Here is an 18,301-nt window from a genome sequence, read left to right as displayed (position 1 = left end):
TAGTTGTGAAGAAATCACTATTCTGGAAGAAGAGAAAGAGCCCATACCTACCCCCCTCAACATCTGCTGATCCTAGTTACAATCCTGAAAATGACAAAATGCCACAATTAATTGAGCAAAGTGAACGTACTGATTTGGTTAGGGATTTAAATCTTTCAAAGAAACAAGCTGAGCTATTAGGATCTAGGTTGTAACAGTGGAATTTGCTGGCAAAAACCATGAGGATTTCTGTGTTTAGAAACCAAAATGAAAAGTTTGCGGGTTATTATCAAATGGAAGGTTCTCTTTGTGTCTGCAAAGATGTAAATGGTTTGATGGGTGAAGTAGGGTTTGAACACAATCCTGAAGAATGGAGATTAATCATCGATTCTTCTAAACTCAGTTTAAAAGCAGTTTTGCTACACAATGGTAATATCAAACAAATGGTCCCAGTGGCTATGAAAGAAACCTATGATAGCATGTCATTGCTATTAAATGCCTCAAACCAGTGGTTCCCAATTTTTTTTATCACGCAAGGCACACTTTAAGTTAAAAGCTGAATATTAATACACTGGCATGGTGATTGCCATCAAACTCAATGGAATTTTTCCTAATCTTGCAGCATACTTGAAAAGGGGCGCAGCACACCAATGTGCCAAGACACACCAGTTGAGAACCACTGCCTTAAACTATAAGAAATATTGTTGGAAAATGTGTGGTGATTTAAATCGCTTTGTTGCTTGGACTACAGGGTGGTTTTACTAAGTATTGTTGTTTCCTGTGTTTATAGCATAATCAAGCAGTAGAACATCATTATATTGTGAAGGAATGGCCCATCAGAGAAGAATACGTTTCTGGGAAACTCAACATCAAATGCATGCCTTTAGTGAAACCTGAAATGGTGCTTCTCCCACCTTTGCACATTAAGTTGGGTCTCATGAAAAATTTTGCAAACGCTCTGGACAGAAATAGTGAAGGTTTCGGGTACTTAAAAAGCCAGTTTCCAAACATTAGTGATACAAAGTCGAAGGAGGGTATATTCGTAGGCCCACAAATTAGACTGTTTTTAAAGGTTGAAATCTTTGAAACTAAACTTAACGCCGCTGAATTAGCTGCGTGGAAATCCTTCAGAGCATTTGTTGGCGAGTTTTTTGGGAATTAAAAACTATAAAGATTTGATAGAAGAATTGTTGCGTAACTATCAAAAGTTAGATACTGAATGTCACTGAAGATACACTTCCTACATTCACACTTGGACTTCTTTCCAAACAACTTGGGATCTGTCAGTGGGATCTGAGCAGGGAGAACTATTCCACCAAGATATCCACACTATGGAGCAGAGGTATCAAGGATGATGGGATCCAGCAATGGTCGGTGGCTATTGTTGGTTTCTGATAAGAGGACCATTCTGCTCATAAGAGGAAAAAATAACTGTAAGTAGTATGATTTCCTATTTTTGCCTATACTTTTGTGGGTTGATTGCTTACTTAAATCCAAATAGGTGTTTATAAAGTTTAAATACTATTTTTTATCCATTTGGAATGTTTACCGGTCATCATTTCTATTTCAAGCAATTAATTTACTAGAAATAGCCAGAGACTCACCTGGTTGGAACATGTTATGAGAATGGATGACAACAGAACTAAGAAGATAATGAAATGGAAACCTACCAGTAGGAGGGCAAGAGGAATGCCACGGAAAAGATGGATGGATGACGTAGAAGAGGACTTAAAGATCATGAAAATAAGAAGTTGGAGAAGTTTGACTTCTGGGTGGGCTTACTGGTTGAACATCGTTGAGAAGGCTAAGACCCACCCTGGGTTATAATGCCAGAAGAAGAAGAATTTACTAGGAAAGTAGTCAAGTACATTTAGATAAGTAAATATTTACAATTTTTGGAAAAAGGAGCATGGTGCCATAACATGAAAACTTGATAGGTTATGAACTTTCTACTGTCGTTTTTGTTTTCGGCACATGTGATTTAAGTCAAAATCAGTTGATTTCGTTCATGTTATCAAAAACAACTACAAGTTTAAAATTGTTGGCTAGTGTAATCTATACTAGAGGATGCAATAAAGGATATAAAACTACAGCTAGCTATAAAATTAAATATTTGGGTGATAGTTTCTCCTGTATTACTTCTCGGCCTTTTGGCTAAGATCAAAGTATTGTATTAACACACATGAACATGGGTATGTACAATGTGAAACTGAGCCTATAGGTTACTAAAACATGCATGGCCAACTGCAAGGCTTAATATACCAGCTAGAATAAAATAGTCACAATAAAACTGTAAACCACTCTGGCCACAGTGGTCATACCCCATATAAACAGAAACTATATTATATTAGTGTACATGATGATAAGTTTTTAAAATAATAAATTTCTGAAATTTAAACAGATTTACACAATGAAAATTACTTAAACTTCCCGACATCCTGATGTCATATGGACATGCACAAACAGAATTCTCCCTTAAAAAAACAAAAAAAAAAACGAAACTGCAATACAACAGACCCTGAATTTTGTGACTAATGGGGAGAAGGGGGGATATAAGTTATTGCTGAACATCTGTTAAATTGAAAGTTTTTTCCAAGACCATTTGTACCACATATAATTGAAAATTTAAACAGTTACTCTGTATATATGCATTACACCGAAATAAGTAATCCAAAATAAGCCATCATTTATTGGTTGATACAGAGTGCATAATTAGTAGAAGATAATTTACTGTGATAGCATAGTGGTGCCTGAAAAAGCTATATTCAGAGTTAGAACAAAGAAGTCAACATTGAAATACATCTGCCTCTGGTGAATCTTCAGAGCCAGACCCTTTAAAAACTCCTTAAGTTCAGCCATGCTTTTTGCAATATCTGACCGGTCTGTTTTTTCTCATCATATGCTCACAGATATGGAAAGTGCACACACACCAGAATCTAACTTTTCTAACAGCTTTTCTGTGCCACACTCAGATGCACATGCTTTCTCTTTCCACCAGTCTTCTTAGACTCATGACAGTATGTTCTAAGTGAGGTTATAGGAAAAAAAAAAAAAAAAGGCACAGATGAGCACTTGACATGACTGATCATAATCATAAGTAGACTCTGATGCTTGCTGTCAGCTACTATGATTCATGGGTTCCAAGTTTTTGCTATCTGATGAGCACACTCAAAATGCACTTTGGTGCCAGTCAAATTTTTTTTTTTTTCTTCTATAAAATTGAGGGTTTACTGTAACTTTTATTTTGAAAGTATCCATATTTTAAAAATTATACCAATGCCCAAAACTTTTTTTTTTTGTTTCAGGTGAACTGTTAATTCATCTGAGATAAAAAGTTAACACAAATAATTTTATACATGTAACCAAAGCTTAATTTCAAAATGAACTAAAAAACTATAGCTGTTATTTTAGATATCATAATTAAAAATGTTAGCAGAGAACTTTTGCTTAGATAATATAGTTGTACTTAGTTAAAATCTAAATCAGAAGACTATAATGAGTTATGTTAATAATACTAATTGAATAACTGGATATATCAGCTGACTCTCTTGCACACACTGATATTTATACAGATTTTAACCTAACAATTTTATGTCAAAATATGGAATTACTATTATATTCAAAATATGTTTTGAATAATAATAGGTTCATATGTGTGGTGGGAAAGACTGAAAGGAAACTTTAAGAAGTATTCTGAGTGAAAAATAAAGAAATGGGAAAGTTACAGCAACATTCTAAAAATTTATTTATGGGTAGATAACATTCTGTATCTAAGTTCAGAAGACAAATTCAATCCATAAATGAATCAGTATTCTATGCTATTCTCTGAAGACAAGATCTGTTTAAATTAAGTTCAAATGTTGTTTTTGTTATTTGGTTTTAGATAGTATGAATCAGAGCTGTAATACTCAATATGTTCTACGTTGATAATAATATTAGTAAATTAATAAGAGGAGTTTACCTCAATATAGTACGTGGAACACTTCCGTATGATACCCTCCAGAAATTAAAACGGAAAAAACGAAAAAATCGACAACTTACCGGTACATTAAAGTAAAATATAAATAATTAAAGTAAAATATAAATAATTAAATAATCAATTTAACACAATTCAAAATCAATTCAAAACAATTAAAATTCAAATTAACGCAATTAAAAGAATCTAACGAAAATATTCAAAACGATTTTCCTTCCTGAAGCTGACAATGCTTTTCGACCGACTGTCGTGATCACAGGAATGAAAATTCCACGTACGAATGAAAATTTTCATTCCTGTGATCACGACAGTCGGTCGAAAAGCATTGTCAGCTTCAGGAAGGAAAATCGTTTTGAATATTTTCGTTAGATTCTTTTAATTGCGTTAATTTGAATTTTAATTGTTTTGAATTGATTTTGAATTGTGTTAAATTGATTATTTAATTATTTATATTTTACTTTAATTATTTATATTTTACTTTAATGTACCGGTAAGTTGTCGATTTTTTCGTTTTTTCCGTTTTAATTTCTGGAGGGTATCATACGGAAGTGTTCCACGTACTATATTGAGGTAAACTCCTCTTATTAATTTACTAATGTTATTTGGTTTTTTAGGAGCATTAGCAACTAAGGCCATATTGCTCCAGGGATATGCGGTGGTCATTCCCTGACCTTTCCGCATTCTCCGTATTTGGTGGTCACGGGCTCGAACCCCTGTCTAATCAAGAAGCGTGTGCTACGCACTGCTGCTCCTGCCCACCTGGCTACGGAGGCGCCGTCAAATTAAGTTCAAATAAATTAAAGAAAAAAAAAAAAAGGCTTACTTTAAAAAGTGCTCACTAAAAACATGAAATAATGTTTTTCAACTTAAGACAGTAAGATGAAACTTATGAACAAAAATTTTTTTGTCCATTAATTTCATCATTTCAAATCACAATTAAAAATAAATATTTTGGTATCTTACCATAATGATATGTAGATTAAATAGTGCACGAAGTGGATAGCAACAACAGTTAAAAATGTGGATCAAAATGTATTAAATTTATAAGCATTGGCCTATTGGTTAATTATTAGATGTCTTTTTAACTTGTAACTTTCAAAGCAGATAAACAAATACAAAACACCAAGCACAAAAAAAAAAAAAAAAAAAAAACGCCACCTGAGGAACAAAATGTAGAAATAAATGTGATTTAAGAAAATTTGGCAAGAAAATATTTATATGAATATAAACATCAAGCTGAAATAGGAATAAAGAATGTTCTTTTTTGAATAATTTTGCAGTAAATTTGCTTATACAGGGTGTCTCAAAAATACACAACATAACTTCAGGAATGAGTTTCTCATATGTAGACAATAAAAATATTTTATATCAACATAGTTCCAGAAATGCTTGGTTCCCGAGTTATTAACCGGAATGTCTTATCTCCGGCAGGTGATTTCCTTCACCACAAGGTACTGACAGAATCTGGTGGTTTTACATTCCGACCATGTACTCAAATCAGGAGCAAGCGGATATGCACTTTATGTACAGTTTGGCAGATGGCAATGCTCTGGAGGCTTGTCGTTTGTACCATGAAAGGTTCCCAGAACCAAGATGTCCAGACAGGAAAACGTTTGAAGGTATTTGTCGCCATCTTTGCGAACATAGGACCTTTATACCTCGTGCTCCTGGTCGGTGGATAGGTAGAGGTGGACCAACTGCCTGGCCTCCATGCTCAACTGATTTAAACCCACTAGATTTCTTCTTGTGTGGCCATTTAAAGTCATTGGTGTATTCCACTCCGGTAGCTGATGTGGAAACTCTCCGCAATCGAATTGTGGCAGGTTGTGAGACAATACGAAACATGCCAGGAATTTGGCATCGTCTTTGCGAGTCCATGAGACATCAATGTGAGTCCTGTATTCAGGCAGGAGGTGGACATTTTGAACAATTACTATAAGGTGATGTGAACAGGTAAGTGTCATAGACAGACCTTCAAAACGTGGAAACCAAGCATTTCTGGAACTATGTTGATGTAAAATATTTTTATTTTCTACATATGAGGAACTCATTCCTGAAGTTATGCCATGTATTTTTGAGACACCCTGTATACTGCTTTATTCTATTCAACTTAAAAGTTGAATAATAGTTTTTTATTAACTGTAACAAATAATATAGATTATGAAAGGAAATCAATATTATTTAAACAATTGTTATGTGAGTTTGCACAGGGAGAGGGATAAAACACTGCATTTCTGTACTGATATATGAGGTTAACTATTTCTTTTAAGAAGTTATGTTAAATTTAACAAATGACCTTGAAGACAGTAATGAATCAGAGTTATCAATCAGTATTATCAGAGGAAATCTAAGCTATGTGTACAATTCTTGATAAAGAATAATGTGTTATAAGATGAGACAATGCTTGTATATTAGTAATTACGTGTGGGTTACCTAATACATCATATGCACATATTTATATAAAAAGGGTTTTTTTTTTTTGTTTGTTTTTAACCAGCACGGAAGCTGAAATGGACACAAAGATTTAGGTTTTGCTTCAATGACATTATGATAAGATTTGGGTAACAGAAGTTAATGCAGAGTATCTGTAGCCGAGTGGTCAGGAGCGGGAGTGCAGTAGCACACGCTCTTTGAGTAGACTGGGGTTCAAGCCCCTGACTGCTGAATACGGTTGATCTGCCAACCCGCACTGGACCAGTGTGGCAGATTATGGTCCATTTCCCTCAACATGAATTGTTGAGGAGGCTTCCATCCTGCAGTGGGTTGATAATGGCTGCACTTTACCTTTACCTTTTTTAATCACGTAAATCATTTAATTAATATATGTCATAAGTGTTTGTTAATGTTTTAACTATAAGAACTCTGAAAGATCAAGTTTTGGAGCTAATTACCAATAATGAGTTCTAGGCAACATTATTAATTTTATAAAAAAAAAAAAAAATTGCCGGAATATGAAATGTAAAAGACTGCTCAAACTGATTTACTCCTATATTTGTCACAGTAACAGAACTGGTAACAAATGTATACTGATATACATTTCTCAACTGTTCTGAACTCAACCAATTTTTTTTCCATTTACCACTACTGAAAAATCAAATATACTGGTATCATTACATCATAAAAATTTCAACAGATGTTGGTGCCCAGAAAGATCAAGATGACTTATGTGGAATAGTGGTTTGCTACATTAAAAGCCAACACATATAATAAGATACTGAAATAGTCCATCATGTAACTTTAAAACATACTCAATTTTAGAGTATCATAAAGACTCCCAATTTATGTTTACCACATTTAATTTAAATTGGTGCATATATTTTCTTAGTGTTTTTGTTCAGCATGTAGTTTTAGTTGATTATTTTGGTAAAACTCATATCAAGAGGATAGATTATGTAAGGTATATCATTTTCTTATAATATTAATGATGACTGAATGATATTATGAAGTGGTCATGAATGCTACTGGTATTTTGTACTTTACTTATAAAGTGTGATACTTATAAAGTGTGACAATATCAAGTTCAGTTAATGTGGCTCAAATGGACTTTTCATAGGAAGAGATCCCTAAATCTATTAAGATCATGTTATTATAATAAAGAAACATATCCTAATGTGTTTAAAAAAGTTGAAACATACTTTATCATAAGGAACTTATATATTGCACAGCTATTACTTTCAAAAATAGTTCAGTTGAAATAAATATTACATTAGTACATAATTTTTAGACTACCTAAAATACTAAATTTACTGCATAAAACTTAGTACAATGGTTCATCAGTAAAATTACATAATATACATTTTACAGTATACATACAGTCATGTGAAATCAAAGGACAAAAGTAATTGATTTATTATTAAATCAGAGAATGAAATCATGCCACTATTTTTCAGACTATCTGAAATAAATGATTTTGATAATAAAATTATTGTGCAGAATGTCACATCTTATGAAAACTAATTTTAAAGCAAAAGTGCATAATATGCATTAATTCTAAGAAATCACAGCACTCTCTTTGTTTTGAGGGAAATATATATAAAAATAAATAAATAAACAAATTCCCAGATACAGAGTTCTATAATTATGCACTCAAACAGAAGTTTTATTTTAAGTAATTTATTTTAAATATTTATGGAAAATTAAAACAGTTTCAATTAAAAGCTTTTGTTAAGTGTTGTATGTAGTAATCAGTACTAACCCCCCCGCTTTCTGGAATACACTTTCTGTTTAAAAACTCATTTTACATGAGGGAACATTCAATGTACAAGATAAATAAATGATAAAATTATTATACAGCATTCACTGCAATGAATATAAAAAGTAAATTTAATATAATATAATATGAACATAATAATTTAAAATACATTAATGTGGAACCACATGTAATGACCCTTTCTGTAAATCGCTTTCAGTGGATTTTATAGAAAAAGTGATTCTTTGTACCATATTCTTTCTTAGATGCAGCTACTCCTCTTTTTTTTATCAGTTTATTTTCATATTAATATACATATCATAATATGTAGTTTTTTTTTAATTACTTTCCACCCTAAAATCCACTGAAAAAAAGACTCACAGAGAGGATAAGAGTATATGTTTTGCTATTATTATATCTTAAATCATTATATTATATTAAATATGTCATCATAAATGATGCAGTAAAGTTTTTTTATTCATCATGTTGCAAAGTCTCTGCATTATACTAAATATATTATAAATTTTTTTACTTATTGCACATACATACATATATATAAATTAGTAATTTAAAACTTTTTTTTGTTTGTTTTAAGGCTATGGTAGAAGTCTGTGAACTGAAAATTTGCCAGCCATATTCACCTATATAAATTATAGGCACCCTCTTATATAACTTGTAAAAATATATTATAATTAATAATTACTTTATATAGCTTCTAAAATAGATATGGAAGGCTGTATTGCTATTTTAGAAGTTAAGTAGCATTTTATAATAAACTTGTAAAATAATGCCTTGAAAATGCACTTAAATAAAAACACATTTGTTCTGAATCTATTTTGAAACAGTTAATATAATTTTCAAAGTTTAAAGAAATTTCAATCAAAATATCATGTTACCTCCCCCCCCCCCAACCTCCCTTACCAGAGCATGTAGCAAAGTTTTCCAAGTCACTTCATTGCTACCAAGACAAAATATAATTGAATACTGCTTTTAATATGAAAATTTGGGTGGGGTAGACAAAACAAATATTTTCTTGTTTTGAATGTATTAGTGAGCATTTTTGTATCACTAATGAGATATTTTTATGATTGGCCATCAAAAGAATAACTTAAAATGCATGATCAATGCAGTTTTTAATTTCATTTTTGCTTCAGTTTATCATTCTGATAAACTTTCTTGTGCCATATATCATACTTCTGTTGAAACTTCACTCTGATATTACTCTGAATATTTTAAATTCATTTAGTTTCTCATGCTGATGTATTGATATATTTCATAATTTTGGTATTCTATCAGTTCTTCATCATTGGTATTTTTTTTTTAATCAAATTTGTGAAATTACAAAAAAAATTGGCAATACTGAAATGTATAGTCAAAAATGAAATAATTACAATAATAATAACTATTATTATAAGATTAAATAAGACAGCAGAACCTAATTATCCTAAACAAATTCCATTTTTACCCAGTTCACACTGACAAAGATTTCTTAAAATATTAACAAAAAAAAAAAAACAACTTTTAAAAGTAGTACTATATGGCTTATTTTTAAAAAGTTATATATATATATATATATAAAATTTTTAAATTTATATATATCTTAACAATCTTTTCCAAAAAAATTCACATAGACTACACTGCTTATAATTTAAACTAATCTAAATGCTTAATTAATAAAACTTTTGCAAACTCTATAAAATCAACAACTACTATGACAATACTAAACACTAAAAATTCAGTTTTCATTCAAACACAATTTTTTCTATTACATGAATAAAAAACTGGGGGCACAGGTATAATAATATACAGTACTATTTATTACTGTTCATATCAGAGGCAACTTCTGTAAGGCAAGAAAAAAGCCAATTTATATATAAGAGAAAAACTGCAAATATCAAAATTTCTCACTTGCTGTCCCTCCAAGTAGGGATCATTTGTAAAAAAATTGCTATGCCAGGTGAAAGCTAAACAATAACTTTAACCTCAGCATTAAGTTACAAATATATGAAGATATTGTGTAATGCATGCATGTGTGTGTGTACATGCGTATTTTGTATCAATAACAAATCTTTCTACAGGAGGACTGAAAGTTATGCTTTACACATATACATCACGGCATCCACCCTTAAGTCACACCCATCCGTGATCCAGCACAGCCAAAGGTGGTACTACAGGAAGGACGGAACTGAGTGAGAGCCAATAGTAAAAAAATGTAAATCCTCCTGCTGATTAAACCATCTCCAGCTGGTCCTGTTCAGTAAAGGAAGATGCATTAATCCTATCTCCCCCTACTGACGAAGGTCGACAGATGTCTGTCTCCACCTCAGACCTAAAAATAACAAAATAACATTTTGACATGTTAATCACAGTTATCTTTAAATAATTAAATTAAATTAAAAATGTCTAAACATGCTTTTTAGTCTCTATATAACTAATTTATTCAGATTCTGCCATACATAATTAATGTAATGAATTGGACCTTTGTCTTAGTGGAACAGGACTTTAGTCTGACTTCTGAAAATAAAACATTTTTTGTGGCTAATATTTTTATAAAGAAAAAGAACCAATGGTTAAAGAAAAAGAAAAATCCAAGTTGGAACTTTGATAAAGATATTTTAATTTTAAAATATTTGATAGTAATTAAGTATTAGTTTAATACATTTTTAAATAAGAAGTGAGATTCTCCAGTATGCTTCCATCTATTCTTATGCACATGTGTTGCTCATGTTAATTTATGGTAAGTGAAATAAAGTAATTATCGCAAATTCAATGCAGCCAAAATTCATCATCTGTTTGGGAGACACATCAGTGTTTGAAATATTTGTTAGAGTGATAAGTTGGTTGAGAGCTTTTTTTTTATTCATTTTCAAGTGAATTTGTTATAATTATTACGGTTTATAGTTTATATTATTGTAGAGTTAAAATACCCTGCAACAGCATAAACTGATGATTGTTTGTTGTTTGGTTTTTAGGAGCATTAGCAACTAAGGCCATATTGCTCCGGGAAATGTGGTGGTCATTCTCTGACCTTTCCGCATCCTCCGTATTTGGTGGTGACGGACTCGAACCCCGGTCTAATCAAGAAGCGTGTGCTATGCACTGCTGCTCCTTCCCACCTGGCTACGGAGGCGCCAGCATAAACTGACATTTATCATTCTTTCCGTAAGGTTTCTTTAGCAACTAGTGAGGCTGTGTGCAGCATAGGCCATCCAATTTATTCCACTAAAATAAGAGAATAAAACAAAATATTTCGGTTCCAATACAATAATAATAAACTTGCCACAAACCTCTGCCAGAAATGTTTTTTGACTGACGTTAATAATACGTACATTTTGCAGAATGATAATGTAATCAGGTGGTACTGTAACAAATAGTACATTGAAATACCAAGTAAAAGATCCATTAATAAACAAAGGAACACCAGCTGATCAGGCTATGACTGGATTACAATTGATACAAATTCCATTCTTTATATGGCTGTTTTTTCCTACCTCATCAGTCAAATTAGGTGTGACTAAAAGGCCTGAAGTAAAGATTGCATTAACAATAACTTTTTATACCTGATGCGCACAATCATTTAATTCTAGATAGAACAAAGATCTTGACTGAGAATGAAAAGAGGGGTGGGGATGGCAAGGTGGTTGTTGTTTCATGGCGCAAAAGCTGTTTGGCTATATTGCACCTACTCAAATTTTGTAATTTACAGTTATGTTGTTACTGATGTTGGCATATTAGATATGGCCGGTAAGGTTTATTAGACTGAGGCAGGTAAAGATTTCATTTACATCTGATTTTTCTCCCAAAATGAGTTCATTTAATGGTTCATGAAAATCACATGAAAATGAACGTAATGGTTCATTTTCATGTGATTTGGAAGCTGACTGACGGGCAATTTGGTAATATGGACATTCTATGATGATGTGCTTCACTATTAGTATGGCCTGACACTGGGGGCATTGTGGGGGATTGCCTTTCGTTAAGAGGCAAGTGTGTGCTAAATGTGTGTGGCCAATGTGAAGCCGGGCGAGGATAATCTCTTCATGTCTGTTTGGCTGAAAACTTGATTTCCAGGATTTAAGCTGCTGTTTAATTTGGTATGATTTGTTGTTCGTTTGAGATTTCCAGATCTGCATCCATATATTTTCAAAGACTTTTTGAATGACGTTTTTATAATCATTATGTAGAATTTTATGCAGCTGAGAATATATTTGTTGGATGTTTTACAGCTTGATCCACATGTTCATTGCTCAGTATTCTAGAATGTCCAGGAATCCAAGTGAATCTGACACTTTGGTTTTTTGTCCTAAGGTGCAATAAGTAGGAAAGAATTTTTCTTAAAAACGGATCAGATGGATGATATTCTAGCTGTAAACCATATATTGCACTTAATGAGTCTGTAGAAATGATACTTTTTACGAGGGAAGTTTTGGCAATGTGATCTAGTGCTAGACTTATTGCAAACAGTTCAGCACTACAGATGCTGCACCCTATTGGAAGAGACTGAGAAATGCTGTTTGGCAAGACCACTGCAGCACCAACGTGTGTATCCATCTTGGAGCCATCAATGTATAGATGAGAAAAGTCAGAGCATTGCATTACATAAGAGGAATGTAGCTGTTTTATATACTGATTTGAGATATTGTTCTGTTTCCATTTTGTAAGGTCCATGTCACAGTAGACTAGACTGATTTCTCATGGCAGAATGGATGTAGGGGTATCTTGGTAGCTTTTACTCTTATTAGGTTCCAGTGTGAAAGTAATTCTTTTAGTTGGATGCCTGCAGGTTTGCATGTGCTAGGTTTTTTCACATATAAGATTTCTATGTTTGAGCAGAATTTGTTGATTGCTTATTCTTAGTTCTGGGTTAGGATGCATCTTTCGTTTTCTGCAGAAGTGTATTGCAGCTATCTTTTGTACTGAGAGTTGATATCCAATATAGATGAACCAGGACTCTATTTTGTTTATAGCACATTGGAGCTGTCTCTTGATTGTGTACATATTCTGTGAGTAACATGAAATAGTGAGGTTGTCGGCATATAGATATATTCCTACTGTTTTTGGAATTACTTCTGTGATAGGATTGATTTTTATAGCAAAAAAGGGTTGCACTAAGAACTGAGTCTTAGGGTACTTCCTGTTCTTGATTGCATTAGCATAGGCATACAATACAAGAAAGCAAGCTTATGCAGCATCAGCCAAAAAAAAAAAAAAAAAAAAAAAAAAAACTCCCTCCCATTCATTCCAAATGCCTGTCCAGCTCAACCTTAAATTTATTTAGGCTATCAATTTCCACAACAAAAGATGTAAGTCCGTTCGACCAATCAACTACCCACTGACTAAAGACTAATTTCTGCACACCTATCCTACAACTGTCTTTCCCCAATTTGAATTTGTGCCCCCTCAGGTTCTTAATCTGAGCAAGAGGAAGAATCCCATCAGCATTCAGCTTGCTCAACACATTCAAGGCCTTATACACCTCGATCAGATCACCTCGCAAGTGCCTACTCTCCAGGCGCTGCAATTTGCAGAACTTAAGCCTTTCTTGGTAAGAGCACCCCCCCTTTGTTCCCCTCACCAATCTTGTTGCCCTTCTTTGTACTCGTTGTAGCAACTCTACATCCTTTCTAAAATGAGGCCTCCAGACCCGTACACATTACTCTAGGTGTGGCCTGACCATTTCCTTGTATAATGGGATAATCACCTCCTTGTCCCTGCTAGCAAAATTCCTATATATCATTGACAAGACACCATGACCTGCCCTGGCAGCCCGTCTGCACTGATCAGCGAACTTAATATTTGACTGCACAATTACCCCCAGGTCTTTTTCACTTTCCACTTCCCTGAGTGTAGTACCACACAGTTGGTATGTTTCTCTTCCGTTATTGCTACACATATGCAGTACTTTGCATTTGTCAATGTTAAACTTCAGTTGCCACTTCTCAGCCCATTTTTCCAACTTATCTAGATCCAGTTGGAGTAGCATACTGTCTCTACTGTCGTTAACAACACTGCCAACCTTTGTATAATCTGCAAACTTGGACATTAAACCTAATATACCTTCATCAATATCATTGATAAATATACAAAACAACAATGGGCCCAACACAGAACCCTGGGGAACTCCAGTAATAACATTTGTCCACGAAGAGGAGTGGTCCATTGATTACCACTCTGTCGTCTCCTACTCAACCATCTCTTTATCCATTGTAACAACTTACCCTTAATGCCATACCTCTCCAATTTGTACAGTGGCCGCAAACAGAGGCAAAAGTGATTCTTGTACTGCTTCTATTAGAATGAGCAGCAGCCTGGAAAGCAAGGAAATGGAGATTTCCATGACTGCTGGAAGTCATAGTGGACAAATAAATACATGGGCTGTGTTAGGGTAACTAAATGTAGAAAGAGGTGCATGTATACTTGCACATACACCAATGCTAGGAGTACAGTTAATACATCTGATGAGCTTGAAGTGCTAGTCAAGACACAAAGGCAGATATTGTTGGGATATCAGAGATGTAGTGTCACACAGACATAAGCAGTGCAGAATTGGAATTTGGACAGTACAATGTGTACAGAAAGGATAGACAGGAAAGGAAGGGATGAGGAGTTATGCTGTTAGTTAAGAAACACAATCTAAGGAAGTGCATCCAATTGATGTCAGTGGACAATGCAATGTTGAGTCTGTTTGGTGTGACATAAGCACTGGGAAAGGAAAAACAAGAGTAGGTGTATGTTATAGGCCTAATGAATCTGATGAGTATAATAGCAATTGTGCAGAGAAATAGAGTGGGCCAGTAAATCAGAATGCCTTATAAGGGGGGATTTTAACTTTCCAGATATTGTGGATTGGTCACTCACACACTAGCAAGACTTTTGTGGATTTATTGGATGACTGTTTTCTTCAGCAACATGTTTGAGAGGCAACCAGCGGAAGTAATACTCTTGATCTGATTATCAGCAGTGATTATTCATGCATTAAGAATCTGCAGATAAAGGAACCACTGGGTGACAGTGATCGCAATGTACTGAAGTGGGAATTACTTAAAGATGTAACTACCATCAAGGCTTAAGGGAAAGGGCGTTTGCTTTTGTAAAGGTGACTACAGGGGTCTCAGACAGTTTTTAAATTTTGTACAGTGGGATCAACTGATGATGTTACCAATGTTGAAATCTAAATGGGAAACCTTCAGGAACTTAATTTTGGAGGCTACTAGGCTTTTCATTCTAACTAAGTAATACTGTTCAAGGTTTAGGCCTAAACGGATGTCAGATGAACTAATGAGGTTCGTGGCAGAGAAGAAAAATGTGTGGGATGCATATAAAGTATCAGGTGAAATAGAAGCCTATGGCAGATATAAACTAGTCTGTAATCAAGTCACAAAGGAGGTTAGGCAGGCAAAGGTAGATTACGAGAAATCCTTGACAAAGGATGGAAAGAAAAACAGCAAAGAGTTTTTTACTTATGTAAACTCTAGAAGGAAAGGGATGAATCAGATTGGACCACTTGACATAGATGGGTTGACTATTAATGATCATGCTCAGGTAGCTGATAAACGGAATGAGTATTTTGCATCTACATTCACACATGAGGAATTATGGAATTATTCAATAAGGGGAGCCTGAAGTTTATCAAACTCTAACAGGGAGCTAAGTGATTTTGTAATAACAGAGAGCAAAGTGGAGGAAAAATTATTGAAGTTAAACATAAGGAAGGCACCTGGGATGGACGGGATCTATCCAGTTATATTAAATGAGACAGCAAAGGAAGTAAGCAAACCCTTAGCCATAATTATGAGAGCTTCCTTGGACTCAGGGGAGGTCCCCATGGATTGGAGGTATGCAAATGTATCACCAATTCACAAAGAGGGTTCGAAAGGTGACACAGGTAATTATAGACCTGTTAGTTCAACTTGTGTTCTGGGGAAAATAATGGAATCACTGGTTAAAGAAGCATTGCAGGATTGTCTAGACAAGACTATAGTTAATAGTTAAGACAGCAAGGTTTGTTAAAGGGAGGTCTTGTCTGCCCAGTTTGATTGGATACTATGATGTGGTTACAAAGTAACTGAATGCCAAAAATAATTTTGATATCATATACTTGGATTTCAGGAAAGCTTTTGATACTGTTGCACTTTGAAGACTGCTGTAATTGGAGAGGTAAAAATTGGAGAGGTATGGCATTAAGGGCAAGTTGCTACAATAGATAAAGGGATGGTTGAGGGGAGACAACAGAGAGTGGCAATCAATGGACACTGCTCTTTGTGGACAGATGTTATTAGTGGAGTTCCCCAGGGTTTGGTGTTGGGCCCATTGTTGTTTTGTATATTTATCAATGATATTGATGAAATGAAGGTATATCAGGTTTAATGTCCATGTTTGCAGATTATACAAAGGTTGGCAGGGTTGTTAACAACAGTAGAGACAGTATGCTACTCTAACTGGATCTAGATAAGTCGGGCAAAAGGCTGAGAAGTGGCAACTGAAGTTTAACATTGACAAATGCAAAGTACTGCATATGGGTAGCAATAACGGAAGAGAAACATACCAACTGTGTGGTACTACACTCAGGGAAGTGGAAAAGACCTGGGGGTAATTATGCAGTCAAATATTAAGTTCGCTGAGCAGTGCAGATGGGTTGCAAGGGTGTCTTGTCAATGATATATAGGAATTTTGCTAGCAGGGACAAGGAGGTGATTATCCCGTTATACAAGGTAATGGTCTGACCACACCTAGAGTACTGTGTACATGTCTGGAGGCCTCATTTTAGGAAGGATGTAAAGTTGCTAGAACGAGTACAAAGAAGAACAACAAGATTGGTGAGAGGAACAAAGGTGTGCTCTTACCAAGAAAGGCTTAAGTTCTGCAAATTGCAACACCTGAAGAGTAGGCATCTGCGAGATGATCTAATCGAGGTGTATAAGGCCTTGAATGGGTTGAGCAAGCTGAATGCTGATGGGATTCTTTTTCTTGCTCAGTTTAAGAACTGAGGGAGCACAGATTCAAATTGAGGAAAGACAGTTTTAAAATAGATGTGTGGATATTTGCCTTTAGCCAGCGTGTAGTTGATTGGTGGAACAGACTTCCATCTTTTGTTGTGGAAGTTGATAGCCTAATTAAATTTAAAGCTGAGCTGGACAGGCATTTGGAACGAATGGAGGGGTGAAATGGGAGGGTTGTTTTGGCTGATGCTGCATAAGCTTGCTTTGTTGCATTGTATGCCTCTACTAATGCTAATACTAATGATTCCCAGCAGTCCTGAAAATCTACATTACCTTGCTTTCCAGGATGCTGCTCATTCTAATAGAAGCAGTGAAAGAATCACTTTTGTCTCTGCCTGCAGCCACTGTTAACCTTTTAAACTGTGTACCCCCCCAGCTAGCAATTTTCTGACCCACCTAACACTGCCTCGATAGCATCAGAAAATATTCTTGCACCCTTTCTATTTAAGTGTACCTCATCCCTGTAGAAGAAGTCTGTCCTGTCACAAGCACAGACCAGGCTGAAAAAAAATTCCACCCCTTGAGCCTTGCACAATTCTCCAGGGCCGAATTGATCGACAAGGCTCTCACACATAACTCCCTCCTATTGTGTCTGTGCAGAATTGCAGACACTTTCACATTCAGTTATAGCTCGTGACTTTTTTTCAACATTGACCTGTACTTGTTGGGTAAATCTGCAGGTCTCTTACTCTTAATGTCATTAGTTCCAACATGTACAACAATATCACCTTTTGTGCCCTTAAAAGATGATATCTGCCCTACGTCATCAACTTTTGCCCTCGGTAGACATACCCTGGTCCTGTTCTACCTATCCTTCTTGCATAGTATATTCCCCATCTCCCTGACAATAGAGTCACCAACAATAACTACAGTAAACCCCCGCTATTCGCGGTATCTGTATTCGCGGTCGCTGATTTAATATAAAATGAAACCTAAAAAAATGTGAATTTTAAAGCGCCGTGAACATTTTCCGCCATCGTGAACATTTTCCGCCATAAAAAAGCATGGGCATGGCTAAAATCATCTTTCCTGGTCAAAACAGTGCTCAATGGGTGGGGGGGGAGAGGGGTGCCAAAATCACGAGTGTGGATGTTTCTCACTAATCCTTGTTCAGTATGTGTTATGCGCTTGCCATGGAAGGTTTCGTCGTTTGCTTTT

At 34.7% G+C, this 18,301-nt stretch overlaps 1 protein-coding gene across 1 annotated transcript in view; it reads right to left on the bottom strand.

Annotated features, from left to right (window-relative positions):
• Nucleotides 1-9,933: 9,933 nt before the first annotated feature.
• Nucleotides 9,934-18,301, bottom strand: part of Mhcl (Myosin heavy chain-like) — a 938,273-nt gene continuing 929,905 nt past the window's right edge. Inside the window, exon 36 of the mRNA XM_090376088.1 lies at nucleotides 9,934-10,473. Within this exon, the coding sequence (XP_090232214.1) occupies nucleotides 10,374-10,473 (100 nt within the window). The 3' untranslated portion in view covers nucleotides 9,934-10,373. The remainder of the gene's footprint in view (nucleotides 10,474-18,301) is intronic.

The sequence above is a fragment of the Mastigoproctus giganteus genome, chromosome 1 (genome assembly GCF_048544385.1).
Source record: "Mastigoproctus giganteus isolate SK-2022 chromosome 1, ASM4854438v1, whole genome shotgun sequence".
Classification (NCBI taxonomy): Eukaryota; Metazoa; Arthropoda; class Arachnida; order Uropygi; family Thelyphonidae; genus Mastigoproctus; species Mastigoproctus giganteus.
This window is presented reverse-complemented; position numbering and strand designations above follow the sequence as displayed.